Source organism: Colobus angolensis, unplaced genomic scaffold (assembly GCF_000951035.1).
Source record: "Colobus angolensis palliatus isolate OR3802 unplaced genomic scaffold, Cang.pa_1.0 Scaffold197, whole genome shotgun sequence".
Classification (NCBI taxonomy): Eukaryota; Metazoa; Chordata; class Mammalia; order Primates; family Cercopithecidae; genus Colobus; species Colobus angolensis.
Genome location: NW_012115121.1, coordinates 5085923 through 5109078, shown reverse-complemented (window position 1 = coordinate 5109078; position 23156 = coordinate 5085923). Strand labels below are relative to the sequence as shown.

The following is a 23156-nucleotide window of genomic DNA, read 5'->3' as shown; positions in this document are numbered from 1 at the left end:
TTGACAAAGAAATGCAGTTATTTTTTATGACATGTAGCATTTTAAGGTAACAACCAGAACCACAGCTGACAACATCCTATCGGGACCCATGTCTCTTGCCTGAGTCACTATATTTCTTAAAAGATGAATGACCCTAGCCCTTTTCCTGCACACAACATCTGATAGTGTTAATGATTGTGCTTCTGTAAACTACAACCAGATGTACTCTTGCACCCAAGCTTTGATGTGATTGTACATGCGCTAAATCTTCATCACCTGCATATAAACTGTGAACCAAAACATAGCTTTGGAAGTGTCTGACAGAACTTCTCTGAAAGACTCCTCTCGGGCTATAGTCCTCAGTAAGACTTCTGAATAAAACCAACTTGAACTCTTTAAAAGTTTGATGTTTATTTCCTTAGAGGGCATTTGGCTGCTAGGAGGCACAAAGCAGAACCGCAGCTGAGTCAGCCAGCAGTGGCTTGGGTGAAGACTGCACACTGGGTTGTGGGTGGCCCTGTATTTGCCTTGTCTTTGAGTGCGAGCAAACCCCCTCCCCTCCACCTGCTTTTCTTGGGGCCGGGTTGCCTCTCAGCACAACCTGCTTTACCGTTTGGCTCCTGAATCACTTGCAAATAGCTCCATGTGCATTCAAGTCAAATGTGTTAAGAGCCCCTCCACACCCATTTCTCTCATTAGGAAAAAAGACAGGCAGGAGCACTAGGGTGATTCTGGGGTGATTCCCTCTGGTTTCCCTGGAATCCTGGAGTCTCAGTTATGGTCCGTTGGATTGGATGTGCTCTTGGCCTGCCAGAGGGAGGAACAGTATCTTCTCTGCAGTTTAAGATTCTGCTGGGAGGCCAGAAACCAGCGGAGGGGTCCACTCCTTAGGAGTCAGGAGTGCAGTCCCAAGCGCAGTTCGCTGCATCAGAGTAAAAATCTTGGGGCAATATCTTGGCTCCAGCAAGCATTAGCTGTACCCTTAAGTAAGGCATTTCCTCTTCAAACTCAGATCTCCTCACCTAAGAGAGGAGTGAGTTGAATTATATGTCCTTATAAGGCCTTTCCTGGTCTGCAATGTGTGTGTGTGTGTGTGTGTGTGTGCACGCGCGCGCGTGCACACCCATCCTCTTGAGCCAAAGATAGCTATTAAATTGGAAGGATATGTTTCAAAGCCATGATTTTTCCTGTAGCAATAGAACTCACTTTAAGTTTTCTGATTACCTCCTACATGTCACATTCTTTCTTCCTCTTTAAGTCTGGATTCCTTCTCAAGACTGAGGGCCTGAAGCCATCTTTTGATTTCTTCAATTTGTGAAGCAACTTATTTTAAATGTTGAATGCTGACAGAAAAGTCTTTAATAGCTTCATTACAGAGCCATCGTTTTTCTTATTCTGGCTGAGGAAATGGATCTGTTTTGCTAAATGAGATTAATTTTTCAATATATATAATAATAGGCATAAGTGTGTACATCTTAGCATATTAAAAGTGTCTTAAGCTTACCATTAATTAGTCTCGAGAAGACTAAATACAAGTGTAATTAATTTATTACCAGTTGGAGGGATGAAGAGTCACAGTGCAAGCAGCAGCTTTCATTGGAACAAACAAGACTGTTTTAGAACGAAGGCATCACATCAGCTCAGGACCATGGTTCCTTGCTTATCTGCACACATGAATACACTCTGGGGCTATTGGCTTGAAGGATATAACTGAGAGGAGGCTGATTGATGCTATGAGCTACCACTGTTCTAAAAATGCCTTCAATAAGTTCCTTCTCTCTTTCAGGGTTGGACTGTTAGGTAGTTATTACTTCACTCATATCTAAATATACTAACACCTTAAAAGATAGGTAGAGAAAGCACTTAAAACCTGTGACTAAATTCCATGTTAATTATTTAATTGGATAACAACACTACACTTTAATCACTGGAAAATCACAAATACACACTGATATTTATAAGTTTTTTCAGTTAAATTTCAGTGAAAGGAAGATGGTATATTCTAGGACAAAAAGGAAAAGGGTGATAAATCCTGCTGACAGACTTCACTGGTACACAGTCCATTCCTAAAGAATCTCCTAACTTGGCTAAGAGCCAGGATAGAATAATAAATAAAAATACAATTATTATATTTATAGAAATGTACATAACATAAAATTGTTACTTGCTTGGCTTTGAAATGCATCATGTAATTTTATAATTTTGTAATTGCACAATGCATTTCAAAGCCAAGCAAGTAAGAATTTTTGTAAATCAGAATTAACAGTTTTGCTTAGGCTAATATTACAGTGCGTTTGCATTTTCTTATCTTTTCCTTTTGAGATGAAATCTTGCTGTATTGCCCAGGCTGGAGTGCAGTGGTGCGATCTCAATTCACTGCAACTTCTGCCTCTGGGGTTCAAACGATTCTCCTGCCTCAGCCTCCTGAGGAGCTGGGACTACAGGCATGTGCTACCACGCCGGCTCATTTCTGTATTTTTGTAGAGATGGGGTTTTGCCATGTTGGCCAAGCTGGTTTCAAACTCCTGACCTCAGGTGATCTGCCCATCTTGGCCTCCCAAAGTGCTGGGATTACAGGTGTGAGTCAACGTGCCGGCCTGCATTTTCTGAGCGTGCAATGATTGGGCTGAAGTTGAGTTTGCTGGGTGGTGATAGAAAGAAACGTTGGTTGAAACTTCAGTCAGAGAAACAAATCAACAAATAATAAAAACAATCAAACAAGCAAACAATTCCTTCTCTATAAAAAATTAGGAATTGATCAAATATGGATGGGTCAGTCCCAAACCAGGTACCATTTGTATAGCTACCACTTCAAAATGAATCAAGAAGAAATGAAGACGTGTACATACAGTCACCACAAACGTATAACAATACGAACAGATTCAGAAGTGATATTTATGCAGCGCTAGGGTGCTATTTTGCAACATGCAAGGAAGACTGTCAACACTTCTAAGACCACGGGGATGCTGAGAGTCTTGGGGTCACTGAGAATCTGAGGTTAAGTTTCCCAGATTATAAACAAGAACAGGGATCCCTTTGTGTCTCACTGTAGACAGGGTACACTGTGAAGAGTTCAGGAGTCTTTTGAAAGACTAAGTCTTTTGTAATCTTCCCATACTATAACCAAAGAACAGGGATGAAAAAGTGTGGCTATTTCTCTAATAAATCACAGTGGATGGGGTTTCCAAATAAACTCCCTCCAAATAAACTGTTCAATATCACTTCTCCATTCTTATCATGTGCACAGTTGAAAAGCACATTCACAAACCATGGCCTCAATGGGCTTTCCCAACAGTCTTGCAAGGTAGGAAGGGCAGGTATTTTCATCATCGCCATTTCATTAAAGCAAAACTGAGACACAGAGAGAAAACATCATGAGTTTAAGACTTGAGTCTTAGAGTTAGGACCTGAAGCCAGGTCTTTGGATTCCAGGTAGAGTTCCTTTTGTAAAAGAGGGAGTGTTCTAGAAAGTGGTCCAGTCCTTAGCAAAATGCCCACACAGATTATGTTCATTAACCTCCACTTTTTTCTCTGTCCTCTTTCCCCTTCACTTCAGAGCCCCTGAAATCCTTTGCACTGAGGGGTCAACAGTTGACACCTCAGGATTACCCATCTCCAACCAAATAAAATAAGCTTTCAAGCATCAGTGGGAAAGTGATTTTTAGGTTCTTTCCTTTGAAATTACACCATTCTGGATAACCACATAAGGCTGGGCTGACTATAAGAATTTTTTTTTTTCTTGAAGTCGAAACCCTAGAGAATGTCCTGGGAGGCAGTAGGAGGTGGGTAGAAAAGTTCAATGTGATGGCTTCAACCCTCCTCCCATGGTGCTGTAAACCCTGCACTGACAAACTTATTGTTACATTTCCATTGTGTCTAAGGGCCTTCTTCTATAGCCGTTTTGTTGTTGTTATTGTTGTTGTTTTCCCGAGACAGAGTCTCATTCTGTCACCCAGGCTGGAGTGCAGTGGAACAATCTCAGCTCACTTCAACCTCTGACTCCCAGGTTCAAGCTATTCTTCTGCCTCAGCCTCCCGAGCAACTGGGATTACAGGCGCCTGCCACTACACCTAGCTAATTTTGTATTTTTAGTAAAGACAGGGTTTCACCATGTTGGCAAGCCTGGGTTAAACTCCTGACCTCAAGTGATCCACCTGCCTTAGCCTCCCAAAGTGCTGGGATTACAGGCATGAGCCATCATGCCTGGCCTGTAGCCTTTTGATATTCCTGCACCGATAAGATACAGAATTAGGGAAGATGGAGGGTGAACTATCTATATATCTGGAGATATCTTGGGGACTCCAATAGCTTCTGCCATTTTGTTATTTTTTAAATGTTTTTGATTGTAATCAAATGTTTTTGATTGTAATCAAATCAAATGTTTTTGATTACAGTAGGTAATGAGTAAATGTCAGCTCCTGCTGTCCCTGTCTAATCTCATTGGTGTGGTTTGCACACAGTATGTGTTCAGTCCATGTCAGTTGCTGCTCCTTGTGTCTAATCTCCTTGTTGGGATTGTGGACACAGCAGGTGTCAAGCAGATGTCAGTAAATGTCAGCTGATTTGGTTCATGTCTAGTGTCACTGTATGTTATGACTTTGCAGCGTTCGTCTTCTTGAGGGCATGGGGGAGGCATGAACACAGATGTCACTTCCCATGCAGCCTATGAACTTGGTTGACGGTGGGTGATGCTTTGAGTACTGGACTGGGGTTTTCTATTGTGTGACACCAGGGGGTCACTTCAGCCTGATACAGTCCACCTCTTCTGTGGCGGGCACCCCGTTGGTTCTGAGGTCAAGCTCGGCACTGGACTTGCTCCCCCGCTGGGAGGGACGCCAGTGCAGCAGCATCATCTTCTTGAAGTACTTCATGGTGTTGTTCTTGACCGTCACAAAGCACACGGTGTTGATCATGCTGTTGCTCATGGCGATGCACTCAACCACATAGAAGGCGGTGAGGTAGTGCTTTTCCTTCACGAACACGGTGGGGAAGAAGTCACGAACGATGGTGAAACCGTAGAAGGGTGCCCAGCACAGCACATAGGCTGTGAGGATGCACATGAGCACCAGGACCGTCTTCCTGCGGCAGCGCAGCCGCTTGCGAATCTGCTCCGTCTGGAACCCAGGGACTGCCTTGAACCAGAGCTCCCGGGAGATCCTGGCGTAGCACAGGGTCATGGTGACCACGGGGCCCACAAACTCAACGCCAAAGATGAAGAGGAAGTAGGACTTGTAGTAGAGCTGCTGATCCACGGGCCAGATCTGGCCACAGAAGATCTTCTCCTGGCTCTTGACAATAAAGAGGACGGTTTCCGTTGCAAAGTAGGCTGATGGGATGGCAACGAGAATGGACACCATCCAGACCAAGGCGATCAGGAAAGAGGCCGTTTGATAATTCATCCGTGGTTTCAGGGGGTGAACAATGGCAAGATATCTGGTGGGGGAGGGAAGCCAACAGTAGTAATGATGAATGCTTGGAAACATTAGTTTTTAACTAACCCCAAACATACACTAAAGCAGACATAGTGGCACCGTGAATCCTCATGTACCTCTTATCCAGCTTTAACAAGCTTCATCTTATTTTAGCAACATCATTTGGCATAGTGGAGTGTTTTAGTGAAAACAGCATAGGCTTTAGGTCAAACAGGCTGAATAAATCCTGGCTTTTCCCTGGATTGGCTTTGGGGTCTGGGATGAATTATCCAATCTCTCTATTTCCTCAAATGCAACCTGGAATAAGATGATACTTACTTTGCAGGGCTACTGTGAACACTAAATGTGGTAATTTTTGTAAAATACTTTGTATATAGTAGGTGTTCAATAAATACTTGTGGCCTGTTATCATTCTTAAGCATCCTATTATACCACCTTGGGTTTCCATCTTATCATTCTGCCCAAGGACATATAATACTCTCAAAGCTCTTCATTACAAATAGCTCACGGTTTAGGTGAAGGAAGGGCTTGTGGCCCCAGAAAGAGGTGGGGGCCTTTCTCAGGGCAGTGGGCAAGAACTTGCTTCCCCTCCCATGAGCTGTCACCCTGCACTTCAGAGGCAGAAGAGTCAAGGTGGGCTTGTGGTGAAATCTAGGGACTCTAATGAAAAGTAAATGCCTTGCCCAAGCTCACATCATGCAGGGACCAGAATCCAGGCTCTTGATACAAAGCTTATGCTCCCACTTCCCTGGGCCATCTTTTGCTGAAATGAGAAGGTGTGTGAAGTCACCGTGACACCATAAGTATTTACCCTTGCCCTTTCCAGTGAGCCACACTGTCTGGGAGAGAGACTGAAGCCCTTTGTGGGAAATGAGCTCATTTGTGCGGATTGAATACTTTCTTTCCAGAGAGACTTAATGACACCTATTTAGACACTTGGTGCCCTGGCATCATTTCTGTGCATCTTATGGTTGGGGTAGGGGAAGAATGCTTTGGGATAAGGTAGATAAAGATAAGAGGCATGAAGGACAGGGAGGAAACAAATGAACCCTAGAAATGAATGTGTACTTCATACCTGGAGCTTGAGTCAGGTGAGAACAAGAGCAGGATGCTGCCTATAGAAAATTCTATCCCACTTGCCTTTCCTTTGTGATCAGATCCTTTAGTCACTCTTTCCAAGCCTCTGACTGGACTAAGAAGGCCTTCTATCACGTTATTTCTTCCTGTCACTGCCAATATTTCTGCCAAAGTTGTTTTATCTTCTCTTGCCTGCCCCCTGCCTGCTAGTAGCTCTGATCCATTGAATTCCATCAGAGGAGATACCAAAACAGCACGGCTCTCTCCAGCTTTTGACTTTCTGAAGATCTAGGATGAAGCTGGATCCTACCCCAACCACTGGCTGTACCCTACTGATGCATATTCATATGCACAATGCTTGCTGGGGTTCTTCACCCATGCATGTGACCTGGCCTTACCAAATTAACCTGCATGACCTGCCTGTGTGGTACAAGGCTCACAGGGCTGGAGAGTGGAACAAATGGGCAGGCCTATTCTTGATGGGGGCAGGGACATCTCACAGTCGCTGTCTCTCTGTGATGACTGAGTGAATTAGTCTCCTATTGCTGCTTGTAACAAATTACCACAAACGTAGTGGCTTGAAACAACCCAAATGAAACAACCCAAATGTATCTTATGGTTTTGGAGGTCAGAAGTTTGACATGGTTTTCACTGCGCTAAAATCAAGATGTTTGCAAGGCACCATTTCTTTCTGAAGGCGCTGATGGGGAGAATCTATTTTTGCTGCCTTTTCTAGGGATGCCAGCATTCCAGGGCTGATGACTTCTTCCCTGTTCAAAGCCAGCAAGGACCAATCAAGTTTCTTGCATTGTATCACTGACACAAACTCTTCGGCCTCCCTCTTCCACAGTTAAAGATCTTTGTGATTTCATTGGGCCCACCCAGATAATCCAGTATAATTTCTATATTTTAAGATCAGCTGATTAGCAACCTTAATTCCATCTGCTACCTTAATTCCCCTTTGGCATGTAATGTAACATGTTTATAGATCCTGGGGATTAGGATGTGGTTATTCTTGGGTGAGGGACATTATTCTGCCTCCCATACTGAGTTCAAAGACCTTAGATAATGCAGAACAAATTCACAACTTTATAGCTCTCTATCTGGCTCCATCATGAAAAGTATTTCAATAACCCACGCCAAAGGGAATTTCCACATTTCTCCTTATTCTGTTGTCAATTCCTAAGTTCTCATTCTTTTTCCTCCAATAACATCTTCCTCATTGTATGAGGTTCCAAAATTCAGAGTTGTCATCAAACAAATCAGAAAGCAATAACACTGGCCTAAGAGTTATTCAGAAGACCTGGATTCCAGCTGTGTACCTGGACTCAAACTGTGCACTTGGATAAATCACTTTTGGTTGGGGGACCTAGTTTCTTCATCTGTGAAGTGGGGATAATTAATAACATCACTGATAACCTCTAAGGCTTTTTGTCATATTCTGAGAGAGTAAACATACATAAGGGATGTTGAAAGCTATTGCATATTGTTTAAGCTAATCATTTCCTATGACTCATTTGCTGGCATGAGGGTCATCTGCAAGGTCTTTGTTTTCATCTGTCTGCTTGGATGTGTTTCTTGAGGCCAATCCTTTCCTTCTAGGGTATCTATGACTTGAAATAGGACCTCTTCTGGGCTCCTCTCTGGATGGACCTGGCTGTGGCATATGGAAACAGCATTGGGTGGCCCTTCTGATATTTCTTTGTAGTAGGACAGGGAGGCCTGTGCTTCTCCCACCCTATGTGTGTTAGAGTACACAGGCCTATCTAATTCTGGGATTGGCTGTGCCCAGTGATAAAAGCCCCCTTCTCCAAAATATGCATCATCAGGGCAAAGGTGAGAGTTTGGTCATTCATCTTTCTTAGCATTTTGCTTTATTTTTTTTCAATTAGTTTAGAACCTGACTGGAGAAGAGGATCCTTACCCTTTCTCCCTGTCCTACCACCTCCCACCTGTACAGCATTTCCAGAGCAGCTCTCATCAATGACTTATGGGGAGCTGGTGTATAAATACCCCAGCTCCCTCCTACCTCCCGCCTCTAGAAGAACTCTCTGTAGAGCTGTGATCTATGCTGGCTCCATGAGTCTCTCAGCAGGAATATGCTCTAGTTGCCCACAGTGAAAGCTTGTTTAATTACTTCTTGGGTGTTATCTGCACATAAATCTTTGTCTCAGAGTCTGATTTGGGAGTAACCCAAGCTAAGACACAGGTATAAGTCTCTGTGCTAGGCACTGTGGAGAAAGACAGAAAACATAATTATTGTGCTTAAAACACATTGTCTCCTGGAAAATACTATCAGTATCTGCATACATAGCATGAGCTTAGAAAGAGAGCAAATTAAAGATTGATATCAGATTACAAGGGCCCTGGAATGCTAGGCTCAGGATTTGACATGTATTCTGTAAACACTTGAATTTCTAGATATTTTGTAAGCAATGAAATGTTTCAGGAAGATCCATCAATGGTGATATTCCTATGCTTAATATGGATGACTATGGATTTCAGGGGACAGTCAGGAGCCCCTGGGGAGTGAAAAGACAAGTTAGAAGAGCATTATGATGGCCCAGGTATGACTTTCTAAGAGATGAAGCTGGAGGGAGAGCTGCCATGACTTGGTATATGGCTGAACACATGGGGTGGGGTGAGTGGAGGTAGGACAGGGAGAAAGGGTAAGGATGATGGTAACTTTTCCCTGCTCAGATGGCTGAGAGAATGATGGAGCTGCTGATGGTGCTGGGAAGTTGGCTGGGGCAGAGTTGGTTTGGGGTGTAAAAGGACTCACTGTTGTCTGTGGTGTTGTAACAAGGCAATTGTTTCCCAAGAAACTCCAGTGTTACAAAAAACAAAACGAAACCAAACCAGCATTATAAAGACAAAGGTTTCAGTGGGACAAGGGGGGATAGGAACAGTACTTACTCTCTGTGATGGTTAATATTGAGTGTCACCTTGATTGGATTGAAGGATACAAAGTATTGATCCTGGGTATGTCTGTGAGGGCATTGCCAAAGGAGATTAATATTTGAGTCAGTGGGCTGGGAAAGGCAGACCTACCCTTAATCTGGGTGGGCATAATCTGATCAACTGCCAGCTTGGCTAGAATATAAGCAGTCAGAAAAATGTGAAAAGAGAGCTCGACCTAGCCTCCCAGCCTACATCTTTCTCCCATGCCGGATGCTTCCTGCCCTCAAACATTGGACTTCAAGTTCTTCAGTTTTGGAACTCGGACTGGCTCTCCTTGCTTCTCAGCCTGCAGATGGCCTGCAGATTCCATATATATATATATCTATATATATATGGAATATGTATACACACGTATATATATTCCATTAGTTCTGTCCCTCTAGAGAACCCTGACTAATACACTCTCACTTTAGTGAGCATCAGAATCACTCGAGGAATTAGATAAAAATGCAGATTCCTGGGACCTCGTCCAAGGGATTCCCATTCAAGAGGGTGGGGTGGAGCCCAGGAATCTGACTTCGCATCTTTCTTGTCTTTTCTTTTCTTTTTTTTTGAGACAGAGTTTCCCAGGCTGGAGTGCAATGGCACAGTCCTGGCTCACGGCAACCTCCACCTCCAGGTTAAAGCGATTCTCCTGCTTCAGCCTCCCAAGTAGCTGGGATTACAGGCACCCGCCACCATGCCCAGCTAATTTTTGTGTTTTTAGTAGAGACAGGGTTTCACTATGCTGGCCAGGCTGTTCTCAAACTCCTGACCTCAGGTGATCTTCCCGCCCCAACCTCCCAAAGTGCTGAGATTACAGACGTCAGCCGCCGCGCCCGGGCTGACTTTGTATCTTTCTATCAAATGATACTTTGCACCATTTTCCCTGGAGAATTTTGTGCAGTTGGTTGATAGGTACACATTTCATAAGGGCTGATTTCGGGGCTGGAGAGCCTCAGAGTTGTAGTAAAATCGTTTTTCCTGCAGGAATCATATTATACAAAGGAAGGAGGATGCTTCCTACACCCGTCTGTGTATTTTATTACCAAAATGAAAAATATTAAACTGGTTGATTAAAGAGAACAAACCTAAGCAGCACTGAGAACAGGGGAGAAGTTTAAGAGTTGAAAAGATGAAAGGAAAAAGGATGACTAAGCAGATCATCCTAATGAGCACAGCTTACAATGGTGGACAGCAACCAAGAGACACAACCAAGAGACAGCAACACTGTCACGTGGCATGCCTGTATCTGAAGCACATGTGGTATCTGGGGGCATGGCCCAGAGATGGGCCACTCAGCAGCCTCAGTCTTGCTCATATCTGGGGGAGCAGAACACAACTGGAGAAACATGAGAAGGTGACCACTGTCCCCTCGAACAGAGCCGGTGATGGCCCGATGCCGGCCTGCAACTGTTCACATAAACAAAACTTGTGTAAGGTTTGTCATAAACTGCTATTATACATTTTACTTTACAAATTTAAAATAGAGCAAGGGTTGGCGATGAGGAGTAAGTTCTAGTGTTCTACAGCACTACAGGGTGAATATAATGAACACAATTTATTATATAATTTCCAAATAGCCAGAAGAGTGGATTTTGAATGTTTCCAACACAAAGTAATGATAAACGTTTGAGGTGATGGATATGCTAATTACCTTGATCATTACACATTGTATACATGCATAGAAATATCACGCTGTACTCCATAAGTATTTACAATTATATGTGTCAATTAAAAATAATAAAAGCAAAAAATAAAATAATAAATACATAAAGGAAAGGAAAAAATAAAATAGAGCAAGGACTTCTGGAATATCTTATGCACATGTATGCAAATGAGCACACCAACATATGCAGAAAAGCAAAAGCAAGCGTGTCCTTTCCTCTTTTGCACAAACAAACCCTGTTATCTCATTTTAAAACACGCTCTGCAACAAAGTCTATCAGAAACAACAGCACATACCGTATGATTTTTTTATGATGTTAAAGAACAGGTGAAACCGAACTGTAATGATAAAAATCAGATTGGTGGTTGCCTGGTGGGCGAGGAGTGACTGGTGAGGCGCACAGCTGCAGGTGATGGAAATGTTTTACATCTCCACCTGGAGGGTGGTTACAGGAAAAGCTTCGTACATGTTCTCCTGACTGGAAGCTGCCCTAGTTAACTCTCATGTGGCTTCTAGGTAGTAGCTGCCTGCCCTTTTTGCTTTCCCTTTGTGTTGATGCCACATACTGTCATGTGGCCTGCCTGTATCTGAAGCACATGTGGTATCTGGGGGCATGGCCCAGAGATGGGCCACTCAGCAGCCTCAGTCTTGCTCATATCTGGGGGAACAGAACACAACTGGAGAAACAAGACCTCCTCTTGCCCTCCAAAGATTGGTGAGCATTCCTCTCTGGAGCAATGCCAGCCTCTCAGAACCTAAGTGAGGAAAGAGACAGCCAGGCCCAGCCCCATCACTCACCCCACCCACCATCCTCACCTGTCAATGGCGATGGCCAGCAAGGCATTGGTGGAGACGTAGAGGGAGACGGTGCGCAGGTAGTTGACGGAGGCACAGAGCACGTGGCCATGCTCCCAAGAGAGCTGCCGTACCACGTAATAGTCCATCTCAAAGGGGCAGCAGATGATGGCCACCAGGAAGTCAGAGATGGCCAGGTTGGCAATGAGCAGATTGGTGAGGTTGCGCAACTTCTTATAGCGGGTGAGGGCAGCGATAAAGACAAAGTTACCAATGCCGCAGACCAGCATGATGCCTGCCAGTGCAGTGCCAATGACGATCTTGGCTGCGAAGAAGGTCCTGGTCTTGGTCATGTCCTCATCCTCATCCATAGGGAGGTCATAATCACCGTAACTGAAGTTAAAGGAGACGGAGGAGGTATGGTCTTGGGGTGGATTAAAGTTGGGTGCAAAACTGGTGTTTCCATTCTGGGCTGCCATGGTGATGTCCGCAAGAAAAGCGGTGTGAGGGAGGTGCGAGGGGTGGGGGTCCAGACCTTCTGCTCTTTCGGGGTCAGTGAGCCTAGCACCCTGCCCAAATCCTCGGGGAGAGTTGACTCGCCATCCTGGATCCTGGAAGGAGGCACAACCAGTGGACAACATGCAGGAGAACATGTGGTCACATTCCCTGAGTTCCCCGAGTATAGGCCAACCAGACCCACTGCCTAACCAGATGGAACTACCCAGGATGCGGGGAAAGGAGACCTGAGATTCGTAAGTTGGGAAACCCTCAGGGGCTGCCCAGCTGTCGGGAAGGATGGCATAGGATGGATTGGACTCTCCAAAACTCTCAAGAAGAATGTGCACCTTTGCCCTTTGCCCAGGGGCCAGAGCCTCTTTGTCTGCCCAGTCACATCCTCCAGTCCCAACACATCAGCTCCCACAGGGGCTTCTGGAACGTTTCCAAGGCTGCTCCCAGGAGCCGGCCAGGCTCCTACAGCTGTCACAATGTTGTGGCACCTGTTGGCCAGGGACAATGAAGCAGGAGGGCCAGGATGCTGCAGGGTCTTCTCTCCAAAGCAGGACACCACTCCCTCTGTACTGACCAAGCCATAGACTTGGAAATCACCAAGTTCATTTTCACATGGACAGACTGAGTCACCCGGGGCCAGTGATTTATGCTCTCGGAGTCCTAATCTTCTTGTAAACCAAATTCCTGCTGCCCAGTCCAGCACCTGGTACATAGCGGGGGCTGCACGGGAATCTGTTGAGTGCATGACCAGGAAGCTGTAGGTGGAGGACGCTGTGGTGGGGTGGGGGAGGGGAATTCCCCTGCTGCTCCCCTGTTCTTTGGGAACCAGCTCGAGAAAGAAATCCTCTATCGTCCTTCCCACCCTACTCCAACTTTGGATCTGCTCCCTGACCTCCTTCACTTGGCCCTAGTTCTCCACCCAGAGTCAACCCTGCCTGAAAGGCACCATGTCCTATCACCAAGGTCTCAAAATAGGGAAAATAGTCTCTGAAGCCCTGAGCCCGCAGGAGATAGGGCACCCCAGGGTTCAAGGCTTCACCGAGGGGCTGGAAAAAGAGCCCAGACCCCAACACCTATAGAAAGGGGCCCTGGCTGTACATCTGTGAGTGGCCTTCCCCTCGCTTCTCAGCACACCTGGAAACGACTCCACCTGTGGGCGCCGCGGGATGCTGGGTCCCAGCTGAACAACGCGTTTGGTCCACTCCTGCGAGGGGAGGAGAACGCCGAGGGCCAGGGACAGGAACTGCGCGCCAGCAAAAGACACCCTAACCTGGGGTGCGCCCGCCAGCTGCTTTCCCAAGGTGAAAACCTCCAAGAGGCAAGGTGCAAATTTCAGTGGTGTCCACACCCGGAGGTGCCTTCCCTCCAGGTCGCCCCTCCGTCTCATGCGACCAATCCCCGCAGCCTTTGCTCAGCCTGGGACCAAGAATCGGGAGTTCTACCCCTCCTCGGCTTTCTAGCCCCTGACCCAAGATGAGAGGGCGCGCGCCCGGGCTGGGACAGATTCAGGCCGCATTTTCGTAGATCGCACTCTCCGCCCGGGAGCAACCCGTTCCAGCAGCACCCTTCCCGCCCCATCAACGCGGCCGCGCGATCGGTGTTTAGAGGCGACACCCTGGCTAGGACAGGAATCAAGTCAGAAATTCAGGCTCGAGAAGCAAAGGCTGTGGGACCTCCTGGCTGGAAGAAAACGGCGGGTGGGTGGAGGATGCGGTGCGCGGGAATTTCCCCACGGACGCTTGCTGTTTTCTGCTCACCTTTCAGGAAGGTGCCCCTCTACCTGCGCCCTGCCGTGCACTTTGGAGCTCGCACTTTGGAGCTCGCCCTCGAGCTCAGCTACCCGCTGACTCCCTCCGCCCGCGCCCGCACACCACAGACTCCGCTTACCGTCCCCTACCCGGTTCCAGAGGGCCCAGAGGGGATTTCCTGAAACCAGCTCGCCTGCTTCGAGCCAGCCCCGAGAGTGGCGGGAGGCAAAGCAGCCAGAATGCCCGAGAAAAAAGTGGGCGTCGGAGGCCCTTGTCCTAACGACTCCCCCGCCCCGCGCACCGAAGGAGTCCCGGGACTGCAAAGATCTAAGCCCTCACCTGCCTCTGCGCCTTTCTGTGCGCTTTGCGGCTCCGGAAGCCGGATCGAGGGTCACAGGGTGCTCGGGCGCGGGCGGGCCACTCGGTTTGCGCCCCGACGACCCGGACTTGCACTTGCAGAGCCGCTGCGTGGGGTATGTCCCTCTTTTCTCCTCCGCCCGGCGCGCTCCTCCGGCGTGTCGCGGTCTCCGGGTTCCAGCTGGAGTCGGCGCTCCGCCCCCACAGCTCCTTCCAGCGTCTCAGACCTGTGCGCCCCGCCCCGCGCTGGACTCCGCCCCGGGGTCCCCGCCTGCCTCCTCCTACGCGAGGCCGAGGCTGGGTGCCCAGCTCCCGCATCCCACCGCGTGCTCTCGGGCTGGTGCGTCCAGGGCGCGGGCACCGTAGCTCCGGCCACGCTGACGCGAGTCCCCGCGGGCACCGGAGCCCTCCCCTCGCAGGGATTTCAGCGCCTTCGCATCCCGTCTGAATCGGACCACAGTCGCCGGGTTTCGACCCTGCGCTTTGGAACAGGGAGCGCCGCCCTCTGCCGCCAGCTGTGGCACCGCATCCGGGTTGCGCGCGCAGGAGAGGAGAGTCCTGTCCTCCGGAGGTGCCCAGTGCCAGCGTCCGCACCCGCTTGAAGGTGACCCTTTCAAGGAAAGCCCGGCTCCGACAAGTGTAGCGTGGGCCTTTGGGGATGGCGACGAAGGAGGAGGCCCCCAGGAAGAAGCTGTTTGCCCTGCTCAAAGCCCCTGAAGTCCTCACCCAAACTTTGCGACGACCACCCCTATCAGATCCCATGGCCCTGCAAAGACAATCCCAGGAGGGCCTCAGCCTATCTGTCCGGAGAGTCCGGAGCCTTTACTTTGCTTCTAACAGGTTCGAACTCCTCCCACGACCTCCCTGGTTAAACACAGGAACTGCCCATTCAAATGACTGGTGCCCAGGAAGCTCTGGGCGTACAGGATGGAACCTGTGGCAGGACTCTGAAGGTCTGAAAAGGTGTTCCCCGTTGTTAAACCCCAGCTAGCGGATTATTGGCAAGTGGGAACATGGACTCCACTTTGTCAGAGCTTCCCATTGTTTTCAAGAGAATCTGGAATTTGAGAACTTTAAAAATACTCTTCGGGTTTGTTAAAGCAAAAATCTTGTTTTGGCCAAAGAGAACCTGTCTCAGACTGAACACAGTCCACAGTGCTGCCAATTAAAAATTTGTGGGTAAATGAACTTCAAACCCCTTCCGGTTGTGACGTTCTGTGATTCTGTCTTTCCTACCTTAAGTGGAACTGACCCCACTCTCCCCACCTCTTAGCATCTCTTCCGCATGATCAAAGGCAGGAGAGCCAGCTGTTTGCTTTCCCCCTGGGGAGGGGCTGCGATTGGGCAGATGTTCTACATGGTCAGGGCAACCTCCAGATATGGAGGCAAAAGAAGCTCTGTTGCTTGAGGAGGGGAGATGATGGGGTGGCCAGTTACATACCCTGGACACATTCTTTGGGACAGTGCATACTTACCAACTTCAGCTAGAGGCTTCTCCGCTTATGGACCATGCCTGCCCTATTCAATGGGGCAAACAGACCCCTGGGACCATCTGCCGGCTGGGGCTTTCATGGAATCCTCTGAGATGAGTTAAGGCATGGTTACTTCCACGCAGATTTGGCAACCCACAGATGTCATTGTAGTAACTCCAAGTCCTGACCGCCCTCAGCAGAGTAGGAGCTTTCTCTGGGGATGGACATGTGGTCTCCAGGGAGACAGTGGGTGCTTAGAAAACAGGGCAACAGAGTGCTACGGGGAGTTGTCTTAGTTTGGGTTTCCCCTGAGGAGACTCCCAGACAAAGACCTGAGTGCAGGTAGTTTATTGGAAGCGGATCCCGGGAAGCACACACAGATGGAGGGGAAGTGAGACAGGGAAGGGAGAAGGGCCCATACATGGTATGCTAACAAGCAGGGTGCCACTGGGGCTCACTTCAGTTGATCTGCAGACCGTGTGGAACATGCCTCATGGTTGTTCACAGCAGCCATCAATTCCTACCCCCCCACTGATGGACAGATTCCCTGAGGGCCAGAATTTCCCTCACTTTTGAGTTGTGTCCCGGTGTGGTGCAGAAGGCCCGAGGCTGAAAAGAAGAGAGCTTCAGGCCTTGGGTGGGAGGTGTCATGGTGCCTGGAACTGCATCTGCCAGTGAGTCCAGGTGAGCAGAGGAGATTCTGGGCAGGCCGTCACTCTCACAGCTGCTACAGGAGGGCAGCAGAGGGACATTCCCTTCAACGAGGCAGGCAGGAGCCATACTTCCGCTGGAGTTCATAGACTCAACTGGGTGTGAACCCAGAGAAACTGGGTGGGCTGAGTGTGATTTTGAGAGGAGCTGGAGACTTTGCATTATGTACTTGGAGGCCACTGACATCCCCACTTGGGCTCACAAAGCTGGTAAGAACTGGGGAACTAGAGATGACTTAGGTGAAAATTATTAACGGACTTCCCCTTCTAGTCAAAGAGATTTCTCTAATTGCAAGCCCAAAGTCTCTTCTCCTTGTCTCTGAAAGAGTCTTCCCTCTGAAGTCTTTCTGGGTGAGAGAGGCTTAGCTGAACTACATGATAAAATGCTGAGGGAGGGGAAGAGGCAAAGGGGAGGAAAGAAAATCCATGCAGGCTGGAGTTGCTGCAGAGCCTCAGGGGAGGCGTTATCTGCAAACAACTGGACCTGAGGAAAATGGATGAGGTAAGGATACTTTGATACAGGGCCAGAAGATTATATGTTTGAATCCACTTGGGAGACACGAATAATAAAAATTTAACAGGTATAATATTTTGACGACATTAACTCTGAATGTTTTTTATTATTCCATGGCAGCCACTCCACTAGTATAAATCCAGGAAATCAGAGTGGGTTAACGCCGCCTCAGAATAACATCTCTCAAAGCTGTTCCCTAAGAGGGAGGGTTGAATTGGTGGGTCAGCCTGAGATCACCAGATGGAACCACATTTAGGATCCCCCCCTCCCACCAAACTACTCAGAATATGTGCCAGTGTGTGTATAAAGGGGAGAGAGCGCTCAGGGTTTGTCAGGTAAATTTGATTTTCAGGTAATTTCTTTTACATTACTTTTACTATTTATTTATTTTTTTACTCATTTATTTTTTAGAGACAGGGTCTCACTCTGTCACCCAAGCTGGAGTGCAATAGAACAATCGTAGCTCATTGAAGCCTCAAACTCTCAGGCTGAAGCGATTCTCCCACTTCAGGCTCCTGAGTAGCTGAGACTACAGTCTCGAGCCACTGTACTTGACCCCAAATTTATTTTTATTTTTACTTTTTGGGGGCCTGGACTTTCCAGATTCAAGCAGTCTTTCAGCTTTGGCCTCCCTAATAGTTGGAAATACAGGCGCCCACCACCACGCCCAGCTAATTTTTTTAATTTTTAGAAAACAAAACAAAACCAAGAAACTAAGTCTTGCCATGTTGCCCAGGCTGCTCTTGAACTCCTGGGCTCAAGCGATCTTCCCACCTCGGCCTCCCAAAATGCTGAGATTACAGGTGTGAATCACAGCACCTGGCCCCTAAATTACTTGTGACATTTGAATTATGTTTCTTGAAAGTGACTCTTTTCTAAGACAAAGCCACATGGGTCTTCAGGTTTATAAAGGTTTTATATGTAAACTTTTTTAATTGTAAAGAACTGAATATAGATTCTCTGGAGCTTGATTTGCCAATACATATTAAATAAGCTTTGAGGTTGGGCAGAGTGGCTTATGCCTGTAATTCCAGCACTTTATGAGGCCAAGGTGAAAGGATGGTTTAGGGTCAGGAGTTTGAGACCAGCCTGGGCAACATAGTGAGACTCTGTTTCCACAAAATTTTTTTTTAAAATTAGCTGGGCCTGGTGGTAAATGCCTGGGGTCCTGACTACTTGGGAGGATGAGGTGGAAGGATCACTTGAGCCCAGAATTTTGAGGCTGCAATGAGCCATGATCACGTCACTGCCCTCCAGCCTGGGCAACAGAGTAAGATCCTGTCTCAAAAATAAAAAAAAAAAAAGAAGAAAAGAAAAAGAAAAAAGAAAAAAGTCTTAAAAACGTACCTCCCTTAAACTTTAATCTAGAAATTCTATTTTTATGACTTTATTCTATGGAAATAACGAACAAAGCAGGTAAAGATTTCTCTAGAGGGATATTGATAGTAGTATTATTTAGGATAACAAGAAATTGAAAACAACACTATTCTCAAGAAACTGACCTCAAGTGATTTTTGTGTGTTTCTGTGTGTCTCTCTGGGAGTAATCAATCAGCAAATCAAGAATGTGCCCTTGTTTTTGACTGCAGACATATTGTTAGGTAAACTTTTTAACCTTGAAAGTAAATGTAATTAAACTCTATGACTCATAGGTGGAAAAGACAAAGCTTAATTAATGGTTCAAGGTGCATTGACCCTGGTGCTACCTTTCCTTCCATCCAGCTGGCTTCCATGGGGTTCTGCAGAATGACTCTATAGGATACACCTGCTGACTCACCTGGCCCAGGTATTTTTTCCCTCTTTGGCTTCCATCTGCCTCTAAGGGAGGAAGGTGATAGTCAGGACTGAGACAAGATATCAAGGTCAGTGCCCACCAGCCATGCTCCCCGTCTGTGGAGAAAGACCCAAGAAAAAGGTAAGCTTAAATGAAAGCCAGAGAGCTTTTGGTCAGAAATTTGTAATTGCTGTTAAAACTATTTCTGAAAAAGACATTTTCTGAGCTCTCAGAGAGAAGCAGTGGTAGGAGGAAGGGGGGTTGAGACAGCAAAGTTCTTGCAAGAAGCAGCTCCTCGATGCACTCAAAACTGGATTCTATGATGGATAGTTTAGTTAATGAAATCCCTTCATGGAAACGACCTTGTTCACTGGCAGGGCAGATGAAGGAGAGGATGGTGCTTTAACTAATAAGAAAGACTGAAGGCTTCCACGTTCAGATCCATGCTTGGTAGATTATAGAAAGGGTTTAGTTTTTTTGTTTTTGTTTTTGTTTGTTTGTTTTTGAGATGGAGTCTCGCTCTGTCACCCAGGCTGGAGTGCAGTGGCATGATCTCGGCTCACTGCAAGCTCTGCCTCTGGGTTCACGCCATTCTCCTGCCTCAGCCTCCCTAGCAGCTGGGACTACAGGCGCTCGCCACCACACCCAGCTAATTTTTTGTATTTTTAGTAGAGACAGGGTTTCACCATGTTAGCCAGGATGGTCTCCATCTCCTGACCTCATGATCTGCCTGCCTCAGCCTCCCAAAGTGCTGGGGTTACATGTGTGAGCCACCGCGCACGGCCAGAAAGGGTTTAGTTTTATAAGGAGGCACTTGGGTATCAATTTATGTTGAGCCTCATCTTCTCTGGCTTGTCCTCTTCCAGCTGAAGACCCTCTATCCAGGTGTTCACATGCTGTCTTACCCTGAGCTCAGGAAAGGATGAAAACCCCCTCCTTTAGGTGTATCACCTGAGGTCAGAGGCAGGGGGGGTTGGGAGCACTCAGGTGGAAAAAATTCACATAGTGTAGAAATTTGGGAAGTTGAAAGTCAAATTCTTTGCCCGCTTTCCACAATGCAGCCCCTGAGAGGTAACCCAGTTACCTGGACTTTGTAAGTTCAAATGCAAACAAAACGGGCTGTGGGTATGCCTGGGCTCATTATGGGAGGAGTCAGGAGAGAGAGAAAGCCATTTTCACTATGAGCAACATAGAGCTCTGAGTTAGTTAACCTGGATATTTTGAAAAATGTGACTTTGGCTTGTGCCTTGACGTGAACTAAGTTGTCTTGGGTTGGATTCCCCTAAAAGCGGATCTTGAGACAAAGATTTGAGTCATGATGTTTACTGCTGTGGGGCGGGGAGTAGGGTTAGGGTTTACATCCTGAGTGTAGAGTCATGGGTTGGGGCAATTCACCCCACCCACGATGGGTGGGTGCTGCAAAGTGACCTGCAAAGGGCACGGATGAGGGGAGAGGTGAAGAATGAGGTCAAACGATGCAATCCCCCCATTTAGCTCCCACGTCTTGGATCCCAGAGCTGCCTGCCTTGTTCCTTCAGCATTGCTCTGATTCTGTGAGCCACCTCATTGCTTCAATAATTTCTCTTTTTAGCTTAATTTGCTCAGAGCTGAATTCTGTTGCTTACTATCAAGAAATCCTAACAGATCCAGATTCAGACAGGTTAAGTTTTAAATATCACACAGGTGGTGGGTGGCAGAGTTGGGATTCAAACCAGATTCCAAAATCTAGGCTTCTTCCACTACACTAACTTGAGTGAAATCTTCCTGTCTTAGGAGGAGTGTGGTATTGAAGCAAGAACTGGAAAAAAATGGGAGAGGAATGAATAAGCTTCCCAAGACCCACATTTGCCCCTGGGGCCAAGGGCATTCCAGCCCAGATGGCCTGGTATTGACAGACCGTAATGGCGGCTCTCAAATTTGAGTGTATATTGAGACCTTTTTCAAAATACACATGCCTTGGCCCCATGCTGGGAGATTCTTATTCCACATATCAATAACACTTTCTTGGCTTGAGTATTCATTCTTTACCAAGGTTCCTACAAAAAAAAAAAAAAAAAAAGGGAAACTGAAAACACTCTGATGGAAATCATTGACTTGAAGAAATGGACCTTAATGAATCCTGCCTAGAAACAGCAGAACATCTTCCCAACAGAGGGGCATTTTTTCCCCTCTCGTAATATTGTGTATCAGCCAAGATTATGTGACTGCTTTTCTTTCTTTCATTTTAAAAATAAAACATTCAGTTTGGGGCTTTTCTCCTACATTTAATTCAGTTTGTACATTTTTTGAACCTCTACTAGTTGAAAACATCACTGAAAACACACAAGCTGGGAAGAGAAAGCTAAAAGCAGCGACAAGTTCATCATGCTGTTTTTGAGTGCCAGCTCTGTGTAACACACGTGGCTTGCAAGGCTTTGAAAAGTGAAGGTTGGCGTGTAGCTGAGCTGGGGCAAGGATGGGGAGATGAGAGATGCCAGGTTATCCTTGGCATAGCTTGTTCAGGGAACTGGGAGTAGATTTTGAGAAACTGCATACCCAGTAAATGGCCTGAATCACACACATGCAAGTCTTTTAAAACAGAAGGTATCTAGCATTTAAGTCCAGAAATGCTTTGGTAGGGATGAGAGCCAGGAAGTGCTAGATTGGCTTGCAGCCTCAGGAGTTCACATTGTGCAGCTGTTGGCACATTTTTGGCCTTTGTATCATTCGAGTTTGAACTGGGAATAAAGAAGCCTATAGCTCCAAAACCTTACTGTTCCCATCGCAGACATCCTCAGTGGAAGAGATAAAAGATATCCCTAGACAAAGGCATCCAGGGCCATGGGACGTTGGTGCTGTGCTATCCTTTGGGGGCAATGGTAAATGAGAGTTGGGGAGAGGGTGTGTGAACCAGAATTGCACACTTGCTTCCAGCCCCATCTTATGATACATGCACCCCCTTCACCACACAACACCATCCCTGACCCCAGGGGACCTTTTAGGAGGGAGGATGAGGATATGGTGTGGGTAGGACCAGCAGGGGCCACTGGGTTTTTGTACAGCAAAAGCAGGACTGGCGAAAGAAGGCAGCCCCACGCAGGCATACATCTTTTTTAACTCTTAGGTTCAGGGGTACATGTGCAGGTCTGTTATATAGATAAACTGCATGTCATGGGGGTTTGGTGTAAAGATAATTTTGTAATATGCATAGTATCCAATAGGTATTTTTTCTGAGCCTCTCCCTCCTTCCACCCTCAGATAGGCCCCAGTGTCTGTTGTTTCCCCTCCTAGTATCCATGTGTTCTCATTGTTTAGCTCTCACCGATAAGTGAGAACATGTGGTATTTGGTTTTCTGTTCCTGTGTGAGTTTGCTTAGGATAGTGGCCTCCAGCTCTATCCATGTCCCTGCAAAGGGCATGATCTCATTCTTTTTTAATGGCTGCATAGTACCCCATGGTGTATATGTACCACATTTTCTTTATCCAGTCTACCATTGATGGGCATTTAGGTTGATTCCACAGACATACATCTTTATTTGCTGAGACCCAGACTTGTAACTGAGAGACCCAGCTAGAGATGAGGGTGGAGTGAAAGAAGGAGGGGAAAATGTAGATGAGAGATGGCTGAGGTGAAACTTTATAAATAACCATGTTATAAAACCTCAAAAAGTAGGAAGTGAAGAAATGAGCCCTCCACTGACATTGTCCACGTCAGATTGCCCCACAAGATTGCTCCTCCTTCTGGTTCTATTCCGTGCCACCACCTCCTCAATGTGGTTTTTTTTTTTTTTTTTTTTTTAACAGCAAAAGCCCTCCCTGATATTAACTGTTTTCCCCATGGCATGTTCATTCCCACAGAATGCTCTTTGCATCATGACGTGCAAAGCTAGAGTTTAGACTGCAACTTCCTTGTTATTTAAGGCCAACTAACTCAATCTGAGTCTCTGGATATTGAATTTCAGAGAGTTTTGAAGTCAGCATCTCCCCATTTACTTCTGCGCACCTTCCCAGGCTAGTTAATACCACGATCTTTCTGAGGCCTGTCTGGTGGGTTCAAGTTTTACAGGCTGGGGGCTGACTTCTATTTTATGTCTTGAGGTAGTGATTGTTGCTGTTTTTCTTAAGGCAGGCAGGAACAGCTCTTGAAAGGGACAGCTATTATTTCCACATTTTCCTTTGCAGGCAGTACTGTAACACTGTA

General features: G+C 46.8%; 2 protein-coding genes across 2 annotated transcripts; one reads left to right on the top strand and one right to left on the bottom strand.

The window, feature by feature from the left end:
* Positions 1-4639: 4639 nt before the first annotated feature.
* PROKR2 (prokineticin receptor 2) lies at positions 4640-12409 on the bottom strand. Its single transcript, XM_011941025.1, has 2 exons — positions 11914-12409; positions 4640-5412 (listed from the first exon to the last, which is right to left on the bottom strand). The coding sequence occupies exons 1-2, from the start codon at positions 12369-12371 to the stop codon at positions 4716-4718; spliced, it is 1155 nt and encodes a 384-aa protein (XP_011796415.1). The 5' UTR covers positions 12372-12409; the 3' UTR covers positions 4640-4715.
* Positions 12410-13583: 1174 nt separating this feature from the next.
* Positions 13584-15700, top strand: LOC105511019. The gene has a single exon (XM_011941024.1). It carries the CDS (start codon positions 14390-14392, stop codon positions 15107-15109), a length of 720 nt encoding a protein of 239 aa, XP_011796414.1. The 5' UTR covers positions 13584-14389; the 3' UTR covers positions 15110-15700.
* Positions 15701-23156: the final 7456 nt, after the last annotated feature.

Coding starts and splice junctions, on each gene's coding strand:
- PROKR2 (XM_011941025.1), bottom strand. CDS start 12,371: ATGGCAGCCCAGAATGGAAACACCAGTTTTGCACCCAACTTTAATCCA. Junction 5,413..11,913: donor CTGGCCATCGCCATTGACAG/GTGAGGATGGTG, acceptor CTCCCCCACCAG/ATATCTTGCCATTGTTCACC.
- LOC105511019 (XM_011941024.1), top strand. CDS start 14,390: ATGCCCGAGAAAAAAGTGGGCGTCGGAGGCCCTTGTCCTAACGACTCC.